The sequence below is a fragment of the Populus nigra genome, chromosome 15 (genome assembly GCF_951802175.1).
Source record: "Populus nigra chromosome 15, ddPopNigr1.1, whole genome shotgun sequence".
In the NCBI taxonomy this organism is placed as follows: domain Eukaryota; kingdom Viridiplantae; phylum Streptophyta; class Magnoliopsida; order Malpighiales; family Salicaceae; genus Populus; species Populus nigra.
This window is the reverse complement of record NC_084866.1, coordinates 3,819,574-3,844,694: the sequence shown is the minus strand read 5'-3', so window position 1 is coordinate 3,844,694 and position 25,121 is coordinate 3,819,574. Positions and strand designations below refer to the sequence as shown.

The 25,121-nt window shown below is 33.2% G+C and overlaps 1 protein-coding gene across 2 annotated transcripts; it reads left to right on the top strand.

Moving 5' to 3' along the window:
- The first annotated feature begins 207 nt into the window (after nucleotides 1-207).
- On the top strand, nucleotides 208-4,590 carry LOC133673853 (leucine-rich repeat receptor-like serine/threonine-protein kinase SKM1). 2 transcript variants are annotated; one of them, XM_062094763.1, is made up of 4 exons: nucleotides 208-364; nucleotides 589-636; nucleotides 810-3,419; nucleotides 3,996-4,590. In XM_062094763.1, exons 3-4 carry the CDS (start codon nucleotides 875-877, stop codon nucleotides 4,355-4,357), a joined length of 2,907 nt encoding a protein of 968 aa, XP_061950747.1. In that variant the 5' UTR covers nucleotides 208-364; nucleotides 589-636; nucleotides 810-874; the 3' UTR covers nucleotides 4,358-4,590. The 2 variants fall into 2 exon arrangements, with proteins under 2 accessions (XP_061950747.1, XP_061950748.1); XM_062094764.1 differs by having other exon boundaries at nucleotides 807-3,419.
- The last annotated feature ends 20,531 nt before the right edge of the window (nucleotides 4,591-25,121 follow it).

Below are 25,121 nucleotides of genomic sequence, written 5' to 3'. Positions count from 1 at the left end.
TACAGAAATCATTACCACTGTCATCAGTCAAAAGAGTATTTTGGTAATATCCGACAAAACTAAAAGCTTTTCCAACATCTGTCCCTATTTCTCTTTCAACCGTCCGTGTTCAAACACTCTTCAAAGAAAATCAAGGTGCACTTTTGTAATTATAACTCCAATTCATTTATTTACTAAACTCTCCTATTTATGAACTCAAAATCTCCTTATTCCTCTCAGCCTCCATCTTACTCACTATATATGCGCTACAGTTATAGTTTCTCAGTATTTCCTTTCCTACTCTACTCTTTCGATCCAAGTAATTTGTTTTGAACAAATTGTTGCTAATCTTTGAATTTTACTGTGCTCTAATGATGATATTTTGGTACGTCACTAGACATTTTACCTAAGTTCTATGGTTCTTCTCTTGCTTATATTATGATAAAAAGGTTGTTATAACACTTTTTTCATAGGTGAACTAGGACATCTTCAAATTAGTTTCATTGGATTTAAGATTTTTTTTTTCCTTCAGGCAGAGTATATATGGTTTTTCTTTTCATCCAGTAATTCATTTGTCATCTAATTTTGCTTGGCTATAATTTGGCACAGGGTATAGGAGTGGAATTGGTTCAACCACAGTACATGCATGCAAAAACAGTAAGTTCATGCTCTTCTTGTTTTTAGTGAAAAACCTTCTGATTCATTTTTGAGTTGTTTGTTTTTGTTTCTGTTAGTTTTGATAAATATACATTTTATATGCACTTCCAAGAAAAATAAGGATACCATATAGAAAGCTGTGTTGATATGTGCTTTTCATGACATGTTAGCAGCTTCAGATCCGAGGGACTAAGACAAACACCTTCTTTTGGACCAAGGGGGAGAGATTTTGTCATCAATGGAATCCACAAAAGGGCCTCAACCATGTCCAATGTTGTTGTTCATGCTCTTGTTCTTGTTCTTGAATTCTCGGATGTTGCATGCAGAGAATCAGGAACTTGAGCTTCTCTTGTCTTTCAAATCTTCACTCAATGACCCTTCCAAGTATCTCTCAAACTGGAATACCTCTGCCACTTTTTGCAATTGGCTAGGAATCACTTGCACAAACTCCTCTCGCATTAGTGGGATTGAGATCTCAGGGAAAAACATCTCTGGAAAAATTTCCTCTTTAATCTTCCATTTCCCATATATTCAAACTATTGATCTCTCAAGCAATCAGCTTTCTGGTAAACTTCCTGATGATACATTCCTTAGCTCGTCACTTAGGTACCTCAATCTTAGCAACAATAATTTCACTGGCCCAATACCAAGTGGCTCAATTCCCCTCCTGGAAACATTAGATCTATCCAATAACATGCTGTCCGGGAAAATTCCTCAAGAAATAGGATCCTTTTTTAGTCTAAAATTTCTTGATCTTGGTGGCAATGCTTTGGTGGGTAAAATTCCTCCCTCGATAACAAAGTTGACAAGTTTGAAGGTCTTTACTTTGGCGTCTAATCAATTAGTTGGCCAAATTCCACATGAATTAGGCCAAATGAGAAGCTTGAAGTTGATTTACTTGGGCTATAACAATCTTTCTGGTGAAATTCCTACAGAAATAGGCCAGTTAATTTCTTTGAATCATCTTGATCTTGTCTACAACAATCTCATTGGACAAATCCCATCATCTCTAGGAAACCTCACTGATCTTCAATACCTCTTTCTCTACCAAAATAAATTTACTGGTCCTATTCCTAAATCTATTTTTGGTCTCACGAAGTTGATTTCACTTGATCTTAGTGATAATTTTTTATCAGGTGAGATCCCAGAACTCATTATTCAGTTGAAAAATTTGGAGATTCTTCATCTTTTCTCCAACCACTTCACTGGGAAAATCCCCGTCGCTTTAAGCTCCTTGCCTCGTCTTCAAGTTCTTCAACTTTGGTCTAACAAGTTATCTGGTGAGATTCCAAAAGATCTTGGAAAACATAACAATCTCACTGTCTTAGACCTTTCCACCAATTCTCTCTCTGGAAGAATACCTGAAGGGTTATGCAGTTCTGGGAATCTCTTTAAGCTCATCATCTTCTCCAATTCTCTTGAAGGTGAAATACCAAAGAGTTTGAGTGCTTGCAAAAGCATGCGGCGGATACGCCTCCAAGATAACAGCCTGTCTGGTGAATTATCATCAGAATTCACCAAACTTCCACTTGTGTACTTCTTGGACATCTCTGCTAACAAACTTTTGGGCAGGATTGACTCGAGAAAATGGGAGATGCCTTCACTTCAAATGCTGAGTTTGGCAAGAAACAGTTTTTTTGGGGGCTTGCCAGACTCGTTCGGCAGCGACAATCTTGAGAATTTGGACCTGTCTCATAATCAATTCTCAGGTGCTATTCCGAATAAGTTTGGGAGCTTATCAGAGCTAATGCAACTAAATCTAAGCAAAAACAAGCTCTCTGGTGAAATCCCAGACGAGCTATCTTCATGCGAAAAGCTTGTGAGTTTAGACCTTAGTCAGAATACGCTCAGTGGCCAAATCCCTGCTAGTTTCGCTGAAATGCCAGTTCTCGGTCAGCTTGATTTGTCATACAATGAACTATCCGGGGAAGTACCAGCCAATTTGGGAAAAGAAGAATCCCTTGTTCAAGTGAACATCTCTCATAATCATTTCCATGGTAGTTTACCCTCCACAGGAGCATTTCTTGCCATAAATGCAAGTGCTGTTGCAGGAAATGAGCTTTGCGGCGGTGATAAGACTAGCGGCTTGCCTCCATGCAGAAGGGTGAAGAGTCCTCTGTGGTGGTTTTATGTTGCCTGTAGTCTTGGCGCTCTAGTGTTGCTTGCTCTAGTTGCTTCTGGATTTGTATTCATTCGAGGAAAAAGGAATTCGGAACTCAAAAGAGTCGAAAATGAGGACGGGACATGGGAGCTGCTATTATTCAATTCTAAGGTCTCGAGATCGATAGCAATTGAGGATATTATAATGTCCCTGAAAGAAGAAAATTTGATATCTAGAGGCAAAGAAGGAGCTTCATACAAAGGGAAGTCCATTACAAACGACATGCAGTTTATCCTAAAGAAAACGAATGATGTGAACTCAATTCCGCCGTCCGAAGTTGCTGAACTTGGCAAGCTCCAGCATCCTAACATTGTCAAGTTATTTGGATTATGCCGGTCCAACAAGGGTGCATATGTTGTGCATGAATACATAGATGGAAAACAATTGAGTGAAGTTCTTCGGAATTTAAGTTGGGAACGACGGCAACAAATTGCAATCGGGATCGCAAAAGCCCTCCGATTCTTGCATTGTTATTGTTCACCGAGAGTTCTTGTTGGTTACTTGTCACCAGGAAAAATTATCGTTGATGGAAAATATGAACCGCATCTCATAGTAAGCCTTCCCGGCTCGCTTTGCATCGACAACACCAAGTGCTTCATTTCTTCAGCTTATGTTGCTCCAGGTAACTGGTCTATTTCTCTCCTTGCTACCAATGGTAATTAATTGTATCTCAATGGGAATCCAAACATTAGGAATAATTACAGAGGTATACATTTGTCAGAATAATAGTAAGTTTTACTTCTTTGTTTTACTTTAGTTGACCAATAAGAATCTAGCAGTCATAGGTATGTGATTAAACAAAAGTCCAATTATGCTCTATGGGCATGCTAAAAGGTTCTGTCCATGCACGCGTCAACCTTAAATTATTAGTGTCGTCAGGTAAAACTACATTATTAGTACTAGTTTACTATTTTCTAAGCCTACACTTCAGAAAACTTATCAGATTAATTGGATTGTTTATGAAAATGTGGGGCACTTTGAGACCTTCTAATTAATATATATGACAAATGCTAGCCATTCTTCTTTGGCAAAGATGTGATAATATTAAAAGAATCTGCATGCTGATATATCTTCAATAGAAAAAAAAATCAATTTGCATGTGTAATCCATTGAACCTTGGCTAATGCATGGTCTTGCTTTATGTCCATGCATGTACACCATAAACTTAACATTGGGTTATATTACTTCCGTCTTGTAGAAACCAGAGAAACTAAAGACATCTCTGAGAAGAGCGACATGTATGGATTTGGTCTCGTCCTTATTGAATTATTAACCGGAAAAGGCCCGGCGGATGCTGAATTTGGCGTGCACGAGAGCATCGTCAAGTGGGCCCGTTATTGCTACTCGGATTGTCATCTAGATATGTGGATTGATCCAATGATAAGAAGGAATGCATCGATTAATGAGAATGAGATGGTCGAGACGATGAATTTGGCTCTACAATGCACAGCTACCGAGCCCACTGCACGACCACGTGCAAATGAAGTATCGAAAACCCTAGAGTCTGCTTCGAAGACAAGTTCTTGTGTATTAGGCCTGAAGTTTTCTTCCCTTTTTTAGTATTTTAATTAACTTACCTCCTGATTAATTTCTGTTCAGGTTTCTTCTTCTTCCTCCTCTTCTTTTTTCTTTCTGCGATTTCTAATATGATTGTTACTCAAATGTTTTGTTTGATGGTATGTTTGACGAACACTACATACTACTATGAGTGTAAAAGTGTACATATAAAAAATCCCATTATATGAATTGATGAACTGTAACCTCTTTATAAAGGGTCTTTTTAATTTCTTTCACAGGCCAACTGATAAAGTGTCTTTTGATTCAATTATCTTCTCTTTTTTTCACCTGCATCATCATGGCATGCAGTGCTTTATGACTAATGATTATGACTCAACCCTCCAATGCGAACGCAGCACTGACACCGATTCCCGAGGACGCGACACAATTGATTGACCATAAAAGAAAGAGAGAGGAACAGAACATATAAAAGGGGGGGGGGGGATTTTTCCAATTGAAATGGATTTGGAAAATAAATTAAAAGATTTGCCAAAATAATATTATTTGAAAAACTTCAGAAAAATAATACAATTTCATCTCATTATGTTTTTTAAATGTAATATTTACTAAATATTATTATTTTTAAGAGTTATATAATAACTATTGTGTTTTAAAATAACAACATTTAAACATGACCGATTTGATATAGCTGTATAATTAGTTAATATTTTCATTTAAAATCATAATTTTATAAATTAATTTTTTTTCAAATATATTTTATAAGTAAATATATATATTTTTCTCCAACCTGCAAATAAAAAAATATACTCCAATTAAAATCTTAAAAACATATTAGTTTTTACGAGTGATTATAAGGATCTGTTCTAAATAAATTACGTAAATAGCCTAACAGATGCACTTGTGGACCAATAAAAAAAATTTAGATTCAAGAGGAGGTTTGGTTGCACCAGATCAGATGATAGCTTAAAAGGACCATAACTTTTGATCTGATTGTTAGATCACGCTCAAGTTTTTACAAGAGTTTTTGAAGGCTAATTTTTTTATCAACGGATCTTTAGATTTAAAAAATCTAACCTTGAGCCTTAGTTTTGACAATTTTATAATTTTTCTTATGAATTGGTGTAGTAGTTAAATGAATGGTTGACTGGTTAAGCATGAATTTAAATAATTATTGTGGTAATGATCTGTCATATCAATTGAAAATTTTATTGCACTTTTCAATTGCAACATTTATAAATGTGTTAGTTCAACAAATTTGTTTTTATTCTGATGAATTTCTCTATTTATTTGCATTTTAAATGCTAATTTTTTAATTTACCCAATTAAAACAAAGAAAAAGTAGTCAGGAAGTAGGGATTGAAGTGAAACATTACCAAAGTACATAGACTAAAATGTAGTTTATCAGAAGCACCTTTAAGGGAAAAATTCTTCAATAACATGATGTTGCTTAAAGAATTGCAAGGACACTTACAGGAGAAATGGTAAAAAAAAATAAAAAACTCAAAATGATGATTTCAATTGAATTTTTGATAAAAAAAATTCTAGTACAAAAACATATAATTCTTCATAAGAAAGATCATATACTTACTTTATCCCAATTCAGCACTTTCTTTTTTAGTGAAAATAACATACAGTATTTGTTTTTTTTTTTGTTTAAGAAAAGGTTCAAACGAAAAATCTTTTAGGGGTATGGAGCTTAGTAATGTTAATAGAACTACTACAACATATTGCAAACATACAGTAATTTACACCAACGTAAAAATGCTTGGATCCAAAGATCGTTGCCCTGAGAATTTGGCTATCCTTCTTATCTTTTTAAGTTTATTTGTTTTTAAATCTTCAGATACGAGTAATATCTAGTGTACTTCTAATTAAACCGCTTTATCTAGCTACAGGGGTGCTCGACATCCAGCTTTTTTTTAGCAGGCCTATTTGCATTTGTCCTGTTATAAAACTCTTCTGATATTCTACGAATCTGGAGGTTTTAAAAAATAAAATCATAAAGAGACCGAATCAAAGAATGTATGCAATCACCAATAAATCTGCATATGGATAGTATAATTTAGGTATTTTTGAATATCTTCTTTCACACTGGTATCATGCGCATGACCTAAAATGTCTCAGTGGGAATAGTCCATGCCTGCTATATCCTACAGTACCAAGTAAGTGGATATCCCACTGGAAAACTCTTCTTCGTGGTTGGATGGCAGCTGGGTGGGTGGATTGTTTTGTTGGCCAGCATGATCCAAAACTATCCCCAGCTTCCATTTTTAAGTGACAATCAAGAGTACTTTTATGTGAGAAAGGGAGTAAGTTACAAGTAGATCGATGGAGCTGTTCTTTTCACTATATGCCTATGATCAGGCTATGAGTCCTTCGGTTTCCCCACCCCCCCTTCCTTTCTGTTCGTTCTCTTCCTTTTTGTCCTTCAAGCTAGAAAGTAGCATGTAGTTTTGGACTTTACATGGATATTCTTCTTCGGCTTTTCTGAACTTTAACGTTCCAAGTTATAGACGTTTTGGTTTTTTTTTGTTTCTTGGTCTATTATTACCGAGGGATGCCTGCCTCACAAGGATACTACGATAAGAATTTAATTGATTAACAAAATACACCAATCACCATTCTTATAATCCTTTCTTCTTCTTCTTCTTCTTGTTTTTTCTTTCCTTGCGATGAGTAACGCCATTTATTTGCTTACGCGCGCGCTGTGTGTGTGTGTGTAATATTTTTTAGGAGAAAATTTTCATTACAATGTCGTGCAATATATTGATGCATATATAATTAAGTACAAACAATAAACTAAAAAGAGTTATTGGTATAAAAGAATTGCCCGCAAAAACACTAAATATAATTTTATTTGAAAGATAATTCTAATATTGGTAATTTTTAAAAAGGTTTATAACTTTTTAAATATATCTAAAATCAACCTTTCAAAAGTAATATTAAATCTAATCATAAAAATAGCATAGAATTCAAATTAATAAAAAAAATCTGAAAAATTAAGGAAATTAACAAAATTGGCTCAAACAACATCTTCAGGCTCTAATTTTAGAATCTTCCTAAGAGGGCTAGCATAAACGTGCCGACAACACTATAAACCTGGGCCTTTAGAATGACTTGAAAAATTTTAAACCCGATCCAATGGTCGGATTAAGAGTTATAGCCTTTTATTGCTTGATCTGGCATGACCAAATTTTCTATTGGCTTTAGCTCTATCTCATTAGTCTATAAATGTGTATGTTAGGATATCTTCATGATCCATTAATGGCAAATCCCATTTGACTGCTCAAAACCTTCATTTTTTTCTAACCCAACTACATCTTTCTCTCTGGGTTGAAAAGAATTCGTCATTGAGTTCTAGTCTCCCATAAAATATAGTGATAAATGTTGCATATTAAAAACTACATCATCCTTTCTGGGTTGAAAAAAAACTTTTACTTGAGTTTTGATCTCCCACTAATATAGTTCTCGTTGAGGATCCCTGAAATTGTGTCAAGAAGGATTCAAAATTGAAGTCGTCACTTAGTAATTAAAAGGAAATTAGGAATCATAAAGCTTAGCACTGATTTTAAAGATTCAGGAAAGGGGTTAATCATGCTTAAAGGAAGAACAATGTCATCCTTATTGTATACTTTCTTACGAAATATTACCTTTACAATGTGTTTTCTTCTAAACTTATCTTTATTTTTATTGCCTTTACTTATTATCATCAACATATTTTTTTATTTATTATTTATGAAAAATTTGACATTGGTCCCTTTAAAATGAGACTCATCGATTTGGTTGTTCGCAAAAAAAAAAAAATCTTTAGAGGAGTCCCTTTTAAAAAGAGACTTGTCATTGTGGTTATTAACAAAAAAATCTATCATTGATTCCTAAAAATGAGACTTTCTTATAAAAATAAGACTTGTCATTATAAGTCATTTCCAAAATGGGCATTAGACCATAAGGATGGTAACATTTGAATTTGATTTTGGCTCTTTGACATGGTAAGTTTCTAAATCATGCTTGAGAGTCGTTATTCTTATTTAATAGGATTTGATGGGATCACATTGACCTGACCCTAATTATATATCATATTTAAGTGAAAAAGAATTCATGTCAATAAATTAAATAACTTTTATTTATTATTTTTTTCTATTATTATTATTTTATGAACGTACAGTTATCAATAATATTTGAGCCATAATATAGATATAAATCAATAAGAAATATTGACTTATACAGGTAAAAAAGTTAGAAAATGGCTAGAAAATCCAATTGACCAATAGGCACACGGGCAACTCACATGCTAAACAATTGATTTTGCTGAGCTTGAACTCATTTATTCACCACATGCCCATTTAAATAAACATACAAGCCAAAAATGAAAAATCAAATTGATTTGGGATTTTTCTTTACTGGTGGTTTAAGGTTTCTTAATTTGGAGACCTGCTGTGAGAGAGAGATTTTATGGTGGTTGATGCTTGTGATTTTTCCTTGTGGTTAAGTCAATAGGTTTGATGGATGGTGATTGAACTTCAGCCTTGTGACACGATCAAAAGATTTGATGTCTTCTCCCAAGTGTAGGAGTGTCGAAGTAATAAATAACCCGGCAAGACTAGGATTAAACCATAGAGAGGTTAACTGTATAAACTACAAATAAAGAAATAGATAATAACAGAAAAGGAGTTGAAGAGAGCTTTGAGATGTGATATTGATGTAAGGATTTAAACAAATATAAAACAATTGTCAAGGTTAGAAGATCCACTAATGGTATTTCAAATAAGTATAATATAAATTCTTTTTATTATTCAACTGAAAACCACAAACAAAGAAAGTTTCAATCGAATTATAATTTATTAATATGATTATATTAATTATCTTATTTGAGTAATGCCAATACTTGTAAATGTTGTCACGTATTCATGGTGATAACTTATGTTAACAACAAATCAAGTTCCTTTCATAACACAAGTGTTGGTTATACCATATAGTTGGGCTATGAAAGTGCCAAGTATTTGTTGTGCCAAGGGTTGTTCAACACAAATCTAGATTAACCATTTAACAAGCAAGGTATTAAGAGTGAGTAAGATAATAAATATAAAACATATTAGTATCAAACATTAAAGTCCATGTTGAATTTATACTATACTTATTCTTACACCATTAGTGTAACTTTTTCACCTTGACATAATAAACTCAGGTGAACATTATGAATAAGAAAAACATAGATAAACAAGATAAGAACATAATTATATCAGTATAGTAAAGGAAATGAAAAGCATAAATAAGAGATTAAGGAAAATATAACATGGAATAAAACTTGAACATTACAAAATACAAAGAAAGAGAGCAAGAGCAAGATCTTGATCTGAACAACCAAGATGCCTTTATGCATGGCAAATGCCTCCTTTTAGAGGCCAAAATTCGGAACTATTGATTTGATGACTAATTGTTGAGTGGGTGGCCACATCTTGACTTGATGACAATCCTTATCTCTTTGTCTAAACCAAACATCATTGCTAACATCAGAATGTGAACAGATAGTCTTCATGAAAGTTTTGGGAAATTATCTCAGCTTTCCAAGAAAACAAGAATTGACACATTTAGACTTCTAGAACTCGAGATATGGGCTAAACACTGAACAATGTCTGGGCTACAGGACAAATTTCAACTTCTCTATTATTGCTACCATTTGAACTCGAAAATGGCACTTTTAAATCTTAGACTCTTCATGAAAGTTTTAGGCCTATGTTTTAGCTTTCCATACATATAAACCAGACCTAAATCCAAGTTCTATAGCTTCAGTTATGATCAATAACCGAATGGTGTTCCACTTTGGACTGAACCAGCATCTCTTTTTTAAGTTTAGCCCTCTCTTTGTCTTCTCAATTTCAGTAGTTAAACTCATCAATCAATCCTTTGATTTAATGTGATAGGCCTGCATTTAAAATGAACATTTACCATAAATTAAAGGTATCTTATATTATCAGACTTGTTATTATAAAACATGCTTTAGTTAAGGAGTTATTGATACTTCAAGTGCAAAATTATGATATAAAACCTTGATAAAAATCCACTTTTAAGTACTAATCACACCCCCAACCAGCTTATTACTAGTCCCTAGTAATCAAAGCGTTAAAATAGAAAAACAATTTGCAAGTTCCACAAAGCAAGGCATTTGATTAGTACTTAAAAGTGCATTTTCACTAAGGCTTTATATCATCATATTGCACTAAAGTATGATTAAATTCCCTAACTAAAGCATGTTTTATAATAACAAGTCTGATAATATAATATATCTTTAATTTATGGTAAATGCTTATTTTGAATGCAAATATATCTCACAATTCAAAATTCAAAGGATTAATTGATCTGATTAGCTATTGAAAGTGAAGAGACAAAAAGAAGACTAGGCTAAGAAAAGAGATGCTGGTTCAATTCAAACTGGAACACCATTCGGTTATTAGATTATAACTAGAGTTGTAGAACTTTGATTTAGTTTGGTTTATATGTATAGAAAGCTAAGACATAGACCTAAAACTTTCATGAGGAGTTTAAGATTTAAAAGTGTCATTTTCAAGTTCAAATGATAGCAACAACGGAGAAGTCAGAATTTGTCCTGTAACCTAGACATTGTTCGGTTTTTAGATCATATCTCGAGTTCTAGAAGTCCACATGAGCTCTGATTTTTTTTGTTGAAAGCAGAGAAAATTGCCCATAACTTTCATGGGGACAAGGTGCTCAAATTCTGATGTTAGCAATGATGTTTTGGCCAGCCAACAATATCAATAACCAGCCAACATTGTCAAAAACTAGCCACCAAGTCAATGGTTGGCCACTAATTAAATAGTTTATTAACCAATCAATAGTTTCGAATTTTAGCATATAAATGGAGGCATTTGTCATGTATTTAGTCATCTTGTTTTTCAGATCAAGATCATCTTCTTGTTTCTCTCTTTATAATGTTCAAGTTTTCTTTCATGCTATATTAATCTCTTGTTTATGCCTTTTCATTTCCTTTCCTATACTTAGTTAACTTATATCATAATCATGATATTATCTTGTTTATTTATGTTCTTCTTCTTCATTATCTTTAGCTAAGTTAATTATGTTAAGGTGAAAAGGTTTAACTAATGGTGTTAGAATAAACATAATATAAACTCAACATAGACTTTAATGTTTATATCCAAGAAAGATTGTTATTAACATGTTTTATCTTTTTATCTTACTAATTCTTAATATCTTGCTTGTTAAATGGTTAATCTAGATTTATGTTGTATAACACTTGGTACATCAAATGCTTGATTATTCATAGTCTTCGGCCGACATCGTTGTTATGATAGGAACTTGATTTGTTGTTAACATAAGTTAGCATCATGAATACCTGACAATATTTACAAGTATGGTGTTGCTTAGATAAGATGATTAATATGATCATGTTAATAATTTATAATGAGCTAATAATGATAAGTCATCCAATTGGAATATCCTTTGTGTGTGGTTTCCAGTTGAGTAATAAAAAGAGTTTATACTTTATTTATTTCTAATACTATTAGTGAATCCTCTAACCTTGACATCTGTTTTATCATTATTTAATCCTTACATCAATATCACATCCCAAAACTTTCTTTAACTCCTTTTCTGTTATTATTTTCTTCAAATCTTTTTCTTTATTTGTAATTTATCTCCTTGTGGTTTGACCCCGGTCTTGTCGGGTTAATTATTACTTTGACACTCCTGCACTTGGGGTAAAACATCAACTCTTTGATCTTGTCAGCATTCATCATTTAACTTCCATTAATCTATCCAAATAAACAAACTCTCATTAAATTTATATATCTGCTTCATACTGTTGAAACAAGATATTAATAAACCTTCTTTTTATGTGCTCAATGTATGAAAACATTGATAATAGGGCTTTTATTGAAAGAAAACAATATTTTGTTCTAATGTTTTTCTAAGGTTAACTTCCTTGGGTTGAGATTATTATCTTATATATATATATATATATATATAAAACTTAAAACACAATATATCTTTAACCCATGTAACGAGCTTTCGACTAATGACTCCCAGACCAGTTGGTCTTAGGGCATTAGGTGTTGAGACACTCCTACGAGCTTAGTAACTCGGGGTGCAAATACTAATATGTAGATAGTGCAATATTTGATTTCCTTAAGCTTTTTCCTCAACCTATGTAACAAGAACTGGGCCAATAGCTCCCAAGTCAGTTGACTTTAGGGTACTAGGTTAAACACCTCTTTGAGCTTAATTTCTTAAGTCAAGGAGGCTACGAAACCAAACTTATCTACTTTTTTTATTTATTCAATTTGTTTTTATTATTATTATTTTGTTTTTTTTACAAATTATATACTATTCCTTTCCCTTAGTTGTTACCTTTAATAAAAGAACATAAATAATGTAATAATGCAATATGAAACTCACAATTATATGTCAAAGTGTGTGTGTGAAAATGAAGGTTTAAGAATACTTGTTAAATGAGTATAAGAGCAGAATCAAGTGATAACAATATGAGAGTTTGTAAACCTGAATATTTCAAGAAGTATTCTGATAGACCTTGATAAGAATGTTTACTAAAATGCGTCTCAAGAGTCAATAAAATTCCTCCTTACTCTGCCATCCTAATAACAGTTCTATCAAATGGTTTTAATAATAGCAAATGCTAGTTAGTTAGTTTTTTTTTAATATCAACTACTACCTTCTCCCCCCAACCAAAATGAGACATTGTCCTCAATGTCCTAAGGTAGAAAGATAGAGTATATAAGACATCACCTGAAACAACGCCTACTGACAAACCTGAAACATACTTAAACAAATATAAGAAACAACAAAACACAAATATTATGCTATTAATAAAACCAAAATACACAAGGTTTCACAAACAAAGGCTCAAATCCAATCTCAGCTTTTTATGGCTTTTCATAATTGACCAATTTATGCGACTCATGGAGGGATCAATTACAGGGATGAAAGATTGTAATTGACTAATCAATTGTTCAGCAGTAGCAACAAAGATTATGATTTGTCGTACTGAAGATGTTCGAAATTTCTGTTCCACTGCTTGATCAAGAAAAGACAACAAATTATCATAAAAACCATTAACATTTAACAAACCTATAGGTTTATGGTGAATGTGTAGTTGAGCCCAAGAGGAAATATGAAAGATCTCTTCCAATGTGCCCAGACCACCTGGTAAGGCAATGAAGGCATCAACATGGTTAAACATTGCATTCATTCGATCAAACATTGTGGAGACCTGTAGTTCCTCTCTAATTGTTTTTCCAATGATGTCCCCTTTTGCTATAGCTTTGGGGACGACCCCCAAAACTTGACTGCCTCCTAAACATGCAGCTATTGACACCCCCCCATTAACCCAAGGCCATCTCCCCTATACATTAAATGAATCTTTCTCTCAGCTATTACTTGACCAAGGTGATTTGCTAATTCTAAAAACTCTTTTTTTTTTCCAGGACTGGATCCACCAAAAACACAAATATTTCTTATTTGATGACTTGAGGAACTTGCTATTTATACACACTTCTATATCTGTTGAATGTATGGGTTGAGTAGAAATGAAGGGAAGGAAGAGAAGATTTTATAGATAAGAAATTGAAATATAATCATACCACCTATATGTAGGCCAGCTGGAGTCTTTTTTTTTTTTTTGAAAACATATGTATGTATAAGTAGTTGTGATTATGGCTCATATCTTCCCTTGGTTTTACATCCAAGAATGGTTTAAACGCCCTCTATGGGTTGGGGATAGACTTCTTATCCAATTTTCTTAAAAAGTGACAAACAAAGTCTTTTTTTAGTCAGATTCCCAAGACTATGATGAACATATTCTTTATGAAAATGGGGCCATGAATCATGAATTTCACGATGCACATCTCCACTATGATGAGACTTAAGAGTCAATAGAAGATTATCTAAAGACTCTTTATATTTTGAAATAAATCCCACCTTTTAATAATTTTCACAAGTTTTGTAGAATGCATGTGAGTCCTTGCGCATGGTAGGCCAGTAAAATCCACTTTATAAGATTTTTGCAGTTGTCTATCTTGATGAGAAATGACCCCCACATGCCTCGGAATGACAAAATTTCATGACACTACTTACCTCATTGTCAATATTTGAATAAGTAAGGGTCATCCCAATAAAAGTTCTGCACGTCGCTCAAAAACTTTCTTTTGTCTTGGGTATCCAAATGAGCTGGAAAAAATCTTGAAGCAAGAAAATTATCAATATTAGCAGACCAAGGTATTGAACTAAGAGAAAGTAAAGATTCATCAGGAAAGTAATCATCAATTGGTGTGATGTCAGATGTCGAATCTATTGTCAATTTTAACAAATGATATGCACCAACATTTTCGGTGCCTTTTCATCCTCGATTTCTTCCTATTTGAAAGTTTTAAAGATTTCAAAATCATGATTGACTTCCCTTTGTTTGGTCATGGCATGAGGAAATGGAAGTGCTGGCGGGGAATCAGTTTTTTCTTTGCAATGTTCAAATTCAATCCCTTCCTTACCCTCAGAGATTAACTCATCATCTTTCTCACAAGGTTCAAGAGTGGGTTTTCCAATAACCTTACCACTGCGAAGAGAAGTGACTGATTTGACTTGACCCATGTGTTGGCTTCCGGAGCTACTTGCATTTGCATTGTATTGCCCCTTGGGATTTTACTATGGATGAGATGAAAACTTACATTTCTCTTGAAAACTTAAAGCAGATGTGAATTTTGCAAGAGCATCTTTTAAATCTGCCATGGTTTGAGCATTTTGAGTGTTGATTGTCTCCTGCTTTTCAATGAATGCATGCAATATTTCCTTAAGATTTCTTTTAGGAGCTGGAGTATAAGGAGGTGCATATCCATGAGAATTTTGGAATTTATAGTGTGCTTGAAACGGTGGCTGTGAAGTTTGTGCATTATTGTTATTACTCTTCCAACTGAAATTTAGGTGATTTCTCCAACCAGGGTTGTATGTTTACGAGTATGGGTTATGAGTGGGCCTTTGGAAACTGTTTAAAGCATGAGCTTGTTTATAGAGGCATTCCTTGAAAGAAGACAAAGTTGGGTAATCATTGGTTGAGTGTTCATTGGTTTCACAGATTTGACACACAATGTCTTGAACAGATTTTAATTGACCACTCTTTATCAATTCTAGTGCCTCGACTTTTCTAGCTAAAGATACAAATTTGGCTTGAAGGTCATAATCTTCCCTAAGGTTGTATGTTGCGATGTCGCGGTCGCACAAATTAATTACCCTAGCTTAAAATAAACAAGATAGTATAGAGCAAGCAAGGGGTCGATCCCACGAGGAAGTTTCAAGTCAGATTTTTATGTTGTATGTTATGTAATTAGGGGGATTTGGTTTGTGATTATCTAAACTATGGCAGCAATTAAACTAGCAAACAAAATCAATTAAAACTGAAATATATCAAGAAAACAAACCTTGGTCGCAAGCACACATCCACCTACAGAAATCAGAACCGATCCTTGAAACGAAACTCCAGTTTATATTCTGAATTTTTATCTTTTCTTAACATTGGTTAATTAACGGATCCGCCGTATAACTAGCCCTAACCAACGAACAATCACAGTGTCCGCACTAATGATTTAATCCAATGGCAGCCTTAAGATCTAGATAAATTCATTAATCTTAACAACCAAGTTGTCAGCTTGTGTTGCTTTGATCGAATGTTCTCCCTAAGTTTAATAACGTAGTTCCGCTACAATTATCAAGCTTAGTTGCTTCACAAGTTTATATACCACAACTCCGGTTTTGATATCAAACTTAGCAATAGATTGTTCACAATAATAACTTAGAGTCCCCTCTAGCAATTAAGATAAACAATCATAGAAACTATGCATTGGAAAACAAACATACGCATTCATAATACAAACTGAAAATAAATGGAAGAATAAATCTCACAGTTCTTGAAATCTGAAGGTGTTTGCGTCCTTGCAACCAAGAAAACGAGCTTAGCCTTGCATATCTATTGAACAACTACTCCTAAAGATGAAAGAATACATGATTTTTGGGTTGTAGAGGGGAGAGTTTGTGTTTCTTCTCTTATGGCTACCACCCTTCTTTCTTTGATTCTACTGCACTCTCTCTCCCTCTCTCTTGGCTCTCTTCATAGCATAAACTTAGCTGCCTATTTATACACAAATTGTAAGTAAGAAAAATCAAAGTTCAAGTGTGAACATCAAGAGATGGTGGTAGTGTGAAGGCGGCTGGCGGCTGGTGGCTGGTGGCTGGCAGCTGGTTTGTGGTTGGTGGTTTGAGGTTGGTGGCTTGAGGTTGGTGGCTGCCTTCCTTGACCTTCTGGATTGATGTTCTTGAGGAGCTAAATTGCTGAAATTAAAACTTGGATGTCGGTTTTGATGCTTCGGAATGTAATTTGGACTCGTTTCTTCATGAAACCTGTTTGCTGGCAGAATTCAGTTGTCATCTTTGGAAACTCATATCTCCCTCATATGACATCGTTTTTTGTTGACATTTTGAGCGTGGATAGGTATTTGAATTAGGAATCCAAGAAAATTGAGTTTGCATCAATTGGACTTCTGTAGCTCCAGATATTAAATTTTGAATGGCCAAAGGTCAATATTGGCAGAATGCGAGATTTGACTTTGCAGGATGTGATTTCCATGATTTTTCTCCTTTTATTTTTCTTGCATTACATTTCCAGAAAGGTATGGATGTTAGCTTTTTAGTGCCACTGGAATCACTTCATTTCGATCTCTAGAACTCACGCTATGCACAAAACATCGACTGAACGTCAAATCTGCCAATTACCTCCAATTTACTCCTTTTTGCATCTTTCATCCAAAAATGCCTTCAAAACATAAAACAAAGAATATCAAGGCATTTTATATATAAAACATAGGCTAAACACTAGTTAAATGTGGGTGAAACTATCGAATAATATGGTTACATCATTGTACATTTCTCCACTAGATGTATAAGGTTGAGTTTTACTTGATGCCTCATAAGTGCCTGTAGTGTCCCAATTTTGAGCATTTTCAGCTAGCAAGTCTAGGCACTCCATTGCTTCATTAGGGTCTTTAGCTTTAAAAATTTCATTGTACATCAATTCCACCATTTGTCTATCATTAGGTGTTAACCCTTGATAAAAATATGAAACCAATCTCTATGTTTCAAAACTATGATGAGGGTAAGTATTAAGCAAGTCTCGATACCTATCCCAACATTGGTAAAATATTTCTCCTGGTTTTTAAGTGAAAGTGATGATTTGTCTTTTGAAAGAGTTTGTTCTGTGAGAAGGGAAAAACTTCTTTAAAAACTGTTGCTGCATTTCATCCCAAGCACAAATGGATCCTGACCTAAGATTTTGTAGCCATGTTTTAGCTTTATCTTTTAATGAAAAAGGAAAAAGCGTTAATTTGATGGTGTTCATACTATAATTTAAGTCATTATAAGTGTTACAAACTTCTTCAAATTCTCTCACATGGAAGTACGAATTTTGTAGATCTAAGCCATGAAAAGAAGGTAAAAGTTGAATAATGTCTGGCTTAAAATTAAAATCAGATGCATCAGGGGGGAAAACTATGCATGATGATGCACTTGTTCTTGTTGAATTCATGTGGTCTCTAAGTGTTCTAACATGATTATTCTCATTATTCTTATTATGAAGTAACTGATTATTCTTTTCGGTCATATTTTCTGAAAATGATGAGGATACCCTATAAATTCTATCACTTAATGTACGTGACCAAACTCTCATGCACGTGTAGGAAGAGAATAAAAGGAAGAAGAAAACAAAAGAAAAGGAAACAAAACAAAATAAACAAAGTTAGAAACAAGAAAAGTAAAAAGAAAAAATAAAATAAATATTATAATTTTTACAGGAATTTACCTCCCCGGTAATGACGTCAAAAACTTAACACGATTAACAAATTTGATGTCTTCTTCCAATTATAGGAGTGTCGAAGTAATAAATAAACCGATAAGACCGGGATCGAACCACAAAGAGGCTAACTGTATAAACGACAAATAAAGAAATAGATAATAACATAAAAGGAATTGAAGAGAGCTTTGAGATGTGATATTGATGTAAGGATTTAAGCAAATATAAAACAATTGTCAAGGTTAGAGGATCTACTAATAGTATTTCAAATAAGTATAATATAAACTCTTTTTATTATTCAACTGGAAACCACACACAAAGGAGGTTCCAATCAGATTATAATTTATTAACATGATTATATTAATTATCTTATTTGAGTAATGCCAATACTTGTAAATGTTGTCAGGTATTCATGGTGATAACTTATGTTAACAACAAATCAAGTTCCTTCCATAACACAGGTGTCGGTTGTACCATATAGTTAGGCTATGAAAATGCCAAGTATTTGTTGTACCAAGGGTTATTCAACACAAATCTAGATTAACCATTTAACAAGCAAGATATTAAGAGTGAGTAAGATAATATACCAAACATGTTAGTATCAAATATTAAAGTTCATGCTGAGTTTATACTATACTTATTCTTACACCATTAATGTAACTTTTTCACCTTGACATAATAAACTCAGGTGAACATTATGAATAAGAGAAACATAGATAAACAATATAAAAACATAATTATATAAGTATATTAAAGGAAATGAAAAGTATAAACAAGAGATTAAGAAAAATATAACATGGAATAAAACTTGAACATTACAAAATACAAAGAAAGAGAGGAAGAGCAAGATCTTGATCTAAACAACCAAGATGCCTAAATGCATGGCAAAGCCTCCTTTTATAGGCTAAAATTCAGAACTATTGATTTGATGAGTAATTGTTGAATGGGTGACCACATCTTGACTTGGTGACAATCCTTATCTTCTTGTCTGAACCAAACATCATTGCTAACATTAGAATGTAAGCAGATAGTCTTTATGAAAGTTCTGGGAAATTGTCTCAGCTTTTCAAGAAAACAAGAATTGACACATTTGGACTTCTAGAACTTGAGATATGGGCTAAACACTGAATAATATTTGGGCTACAGGATAAATTTCGACTTCTCTGTTGTTGCTACCATTTAAACTAAAAAATGGCACTTTTAAATCTTAGACTCTTCATGAAAGTTTTACGCCTATGTCTTAGCTTTCCATACATATAAACCAGATCTAAATCTAAGTTCTACAGCTCCAGTTATGATCCAATAACTGGATGGTGTTTCAGTTTGGACTGAACCAACATCTCTTTTCTAAGCTTAGCCCTCTCTTTGTCTTCTCAATTTCAGTAGTTAAACTCATCAATCAATCCTTTGATTTAATGTGATAGGTTTGCATTTAAAATGAACATTTACCATAAATTAAAGGTATCTTATATTATCAGAGTTGTTATTATAAAACATGCTTTAGTAAAGGAGTTATTAATACTTCAAGTGGAAAATGATGATATAAAATCTTGATAAAAATACACTTTTAAGTACTAATCACCTTGGTCTTGTGGGTTTCTACAAGTGTTGTTGTTGGTTGGGTTGTGGTGTAAAGGTGACTTATATTGTAATTGGGTTTAAGTTGATGGTGAGAGAAAGGGAGGTTGGTGGTTATGACTTTTTGTTGCTACCTATTTTATTATAAAAAAATAAAAAATAATAAAATACATGCAAGGAAATACACCTTAAGCAAACTTAAAAAGGACTGCCCAAGTGCAATGATTAAAGACCAAAACACCAAATGAAAGTTGGTAGAAAAAAATAGCAATCCAAGGTTTTGATTAACAAGGCTCATTAGTAAAAATATTTTTTTTAGGTGTTTAAAGACTCAATTGAAATTTTGAAAGGTTTAATTAATTTTATTAAGGGTTTAATCGCAAGGAAAATCAACTTTTAGGAGTTAATTTTGATGTCAATTGGAATCTTGGAAAGTTTAATAAGTCAAATAGGGGTTTAATTGCATAAAATTTAAAGTCTAGTGAGCAAATAAGGACTTAATTGAACATTTTTTTTAGCCAAAGATCAACATGCAAAACACGTGCAACTTCAGAGACTAGAATTCGGATAAATCAGGGGTCAAATAAAAAAAGTAGAAGTTTAATGGTATTTTGGGGGTCTAATTGAACAAATCAGAGATCAAGGATTAATTTGTAAAAGGCGCTAAAAAGGAGACAAATGAATCTGGCAGAGACGCAATTGCATGAAATTAGAAAGTTAGAGGGAAATTACGGGTAAAATAGAACGAAATCAGAAGAATAGGGATTAAATTGAAAATTAACAGATCCTAAATAAAAAAAACCCTAATATGTAGGAATTAGTCAAAACAGCGTCGTTCAAGGCACTGTGCTTCTTCTTCTTCTTCTTCTTTTTTAGTTTTCGGCTGATCGAGTGGAAACTTTTAGGCGATTGAATATGACGTTCCCAATCACCTCAGAGGCTGCAACCACCACCATTCAATTAAGAAACATCCTCTCTAAAACCCTATGTCTTTAAAATCAAACATTTACATCCAATATTCTTCATTAATCTCCACAACATCTTATCTCTAGTCAGCTAGCATTACAATTTCAGTCATCAAACTTTTTGAGCGGGCACTTTTAAATGTTTGAATGTGGTGCGACAAACCTTCAAATCAAGAAAGAATGGATCTGATTGAAAGGTATGCACCCCCTTTACTAAGTCAAAGTGGTCTCAGGCAAGATTGACGTTGGAGTTGTTTCGGCGAAGCCACGAAAATGACCAACCCAATCAGCCTGGACAGGGACAACCATTTGCAGAAAACCACCTAACTTTTTTGTATGCTCCCACTTAGAAACCCTCAGAAGGTTCCCATCAAAGATTTAAAACCTTTCTATTTAGATCCAAAGGCAGAAAACACTTCACTTTGGTCTCCAAGTTTCCTACAAAACCAGCTAGGTTTTAGTCTATTAGAACCCTAACAACCCATCTAAAATACCTAAATCCGCTTATAAAAAAAGGAATCTAGGAGCATCAAAGAAGGGAGAAAAGAAAAGAGAAAATGAGGAGAAAAGGGGCAAAGAAAAGAGTAAAAGAGAGAAGAAGAAAGTAACTTTGGTTAAGGTGTAAGGATTCCATCCAGAAGGATTCGAAAGCTTCAAACTTGTCTAGAGATGCCTAAAAATAAGAAGGAAGGAAGGTAATACCAGGAATCGATTCAGATTTAGGAATTTCTAAGCTAAGAAGGTATATACATTCAAACCTTGAAAGTGGAGTCCATGAGGCCTGCTAGATCATTTTCTTGTGTTCAATATGAAGTTTTGAATGTCTTGATATACTATTGATTACTTCTTCTTTTTTCCATTATGTTGCATGGCACTTTGATTTAATGGATGCTAGAAGCGACACCAAAGAGGGAGGGCACCTTCTATTGATGAAAAGATAGCCTCTGCTTCTAGGTTTATATTGGCATTCTAGGTTTTAATAGATTCATCTATTGCATCTTGCCTTAGGTGCTAATTTTATAGCTCATTTGGTTTAAATTCCAGTTTACACAAGTTCACCTATCACTGTTAGCAAGTAATCTAGGAGTTTTTCGCACCAATAACAGGTTTTGGTGGATTTTAATCCTAGAATTTTGGTTTTGAACTAAAATCCATTTTGGAAAAAATCATGTTGATTTGTTAATCATTGAAGCAGATGAATCCTTGATTCTTGCTTTGTATATGAATGTGAACAAAACCATCCCCTTTTTTTTGTTAGAGATCTAGTATGGATTGAGAGTTGTGTTTTACAAAATGAAGATAAATGTTCTTCAATTTTTTTTTTATCTTTAGTGCATTTGATCCGTTTTGATTGAAAGTTTGTTCAGTTTTTATGTTTTTGTAACATTTGATATGTCTTGGTTTTGGTTTCTTCTATTGGTTTGTTTTTTAGTAGACTCAGTCGAGTGAACCCTACCAAGTCAACCCGGTTGAGTCCGTCCAACCAGATCAACCCAATCGGGTTGACCCAGCCGGATATAAAATATATAAAATATATAAAAATAAAAAAATCAAATTTGTCGTTAGGCTTTGTTTGGATGTTTTTATTGAAATTTAGGTTTAAGAATATGTTTGGGAAAACCTCTTTTAATTTTTTAGGGTGGTTTTTGTTCTAAGAAGCCTACAAATATACAAAAAAATCTTTTGTGTGTTGTATATGGCCAAGTCTCTCAAAAATATAAAAAATCATATCATTTATATTTCCATACAAAATTCAAAATACATATTTACAAGCATTTTGAGATTTAATAATCAGTTTACTAAATCCACGAGAATTTGACCAATATTTCAATAACTAAAATTTTAATTCATGAAAATTAATGGTTAATTTTCTGGTATAGAACATTGGACCTACAAGTGAGGCTGATATTTGAATATCAGAAGTTGACCATAAAATTCTTATACTTATTCTAAATATTCACAAATTTTAATTGGAAGTATTTTTCATTGTAATAGGCGAGAGTTAATTAAGCTTGAAAAAAAAAAAAACGATCTACATCAAATGAAATTTTACTGAATATATGCTAAATTTGGCCAGAAAAGGTTCCAAAGTTAATTTTTGGCTTTCAAAAAGGAAAACATCTTGCTTATGTTCCATTAAGCATGTTCATTTATTGGTAAAGACGAGATGATTTAATGACATGAAAATGACTTATGGTGCACATTCAGGCCATGATTTTTCTTCTATTTATAAAGGCTGACACCTTTAAGTGCAAATAAGCTGTTTCTTAGCATAAAAGACTTTTTAAGACACGCAATGTAGGCTATGACTCACGATTATAAAAGAATGGATAATCATGCAGCTCAAATGATGTTAATCGGGTTAAAAGACATAGTATCACTTGTTTCATGTAGAGATCTTTTCCTAGCTTTTCTTTTTTGTTTATTGATCTCATTATGATCTTTATTCTCCATGTTTTTTTTTCATTTGACATTTGTCTTTCAAATAAAAAACTTTTTAGATCTCTCTCTCTCTCTCTCTCTCTCTCTCTCTCTCCTCTCACCCCTTTTGATATTTTTTATTTAATTAGAGACTTTAGAGAGCTTTTTTATTTTGTCTATTTTATTTTTCTCTCTTTTGTGATATTTATGTTGCTTTTGATAGTTTGTACTTGGAGAATTTCAAAAATTGACTTTAGTGTATAGGTGATCCTAGTCAAGGGCTATTATAAAATAAATTATTTATGGCTTAAATTGGGATAAAAAGGGATAATTTTTAGAAATGTGAAAGGTTTATCCAAGATGGCCTTTCTTTATCTCAAATCCATACTTGCTTTTGTTGATAAGTATTAGCCTTCTTTATACTAATTAAAACAACCAAATGGTTAACCTTAGAGAAGATGCGGTAGGACAGGTAGAACCATAAACCAAATGCACACTATTTATCACTATTTATATCATCAAATCATTCAATTTTATTTTGAACACAATTTTGTTATTTCAAGCAATATTTTTCCTTTTTATGAAGCTTGAGAAGGATTTTTTTTTGTTATGATATGGATAAGCTGAACCTTTGTTTCCTTATATTTATCAAGGGTGTATAAAGACCTTTTTTGGTTTTCAGAAAGGTGGGATTGCTGATTAGTACTTAAAAGTACATTTTTATCAAGGTTTTATATCAACATATTGAACTTAAAGTACCATTAAATTCCCTAACTTAAACATGTTTTATAATAACAAGTACGATAATATAAAATATCTTTAATTTATGGTAAATGCTCATTTCAAATGCAGAAATGTTTCACAATTCAAAGGATTGATTGATTTGTTTAACTATTGAAATTGAAAAGACAAAAAGAGGGTTAAGCTTAAAGAAGAGATGCTAGTTCAATTCAAACTGGAACACCATTCGGTTATTGGATCATAACTGGAGTTGTAGAACTTGTATTTAAGTCTAATTTATATGGATAGAAAGCTAAGACATAGGCCTAAAACTTTCATGAAGAGTCCAAGATTCAAAATGGTTATTTTCAAGTTCAAATTGTAGCAACAAAATAGAAGTTGGAATTTGTCCTACAGCCCAGACATTGTTCAGTGTTCAACCCATATCTCGAGTTCTAAAAGTCCAAATAAGCTCATTCTTATTTTGTTGAAAAGCTGAGACAAATGCCCAGAATGTTCATGAGATTATCTATTCAAATTATGATGTTAGCAATGATGTTTTGTTCAGATAAGAAGATAATGATTGTCACCAAGTCAAGAGGTGGCCACCCACTCAATAATTAGTCATCAAATCAATAGTTCCGAATTTTAGCCTATAAAAGGAGGCATTTGCTGATGCAACCATATTATTCAATAGTTTCACCCATATTTAACTAGTGTTTTGCCTATGTTTTATATATAAAATGCCTTGATATTCTTTGTTTTATGTTTTGAAGGCACTTTTGGATGAAAGATGCAAAAAGGAGTAAATTGGAGATAATTGGCAGATTTGACCTTCGGTCGATGTTTTGTGCAGAGCGTGAGCTCTAGAGGTTGAAATGAAGTGATTCCAGTGGTATTAAAAAGGTAACATTCATACCTTTTTGGACATCTAAGTCAAGAAAATAAAATAAGGAAGAGCATGGAAATCGTAGCCTTCAAAGCCAAATCTCGCAACCTGCCAGTGTTGACCTTCGGTCACTCCAACTTGAATATCTGAAGCTATAGAAGTCCAATTGATGCAAACTCAATTGTTTTGGATTCATGACTCAAAGTTCTATAAACGCTCCAAATTTCAACCAAAAAGGATCTTATATGAGGGAGATATGATTTTTCAAAAATGACATCTGAATTTTGCCACCAAACAGATTTCGTGAAGAAACGAGTCCAAATTACATTCCGAAGCATCTAAACCGTTATCCAA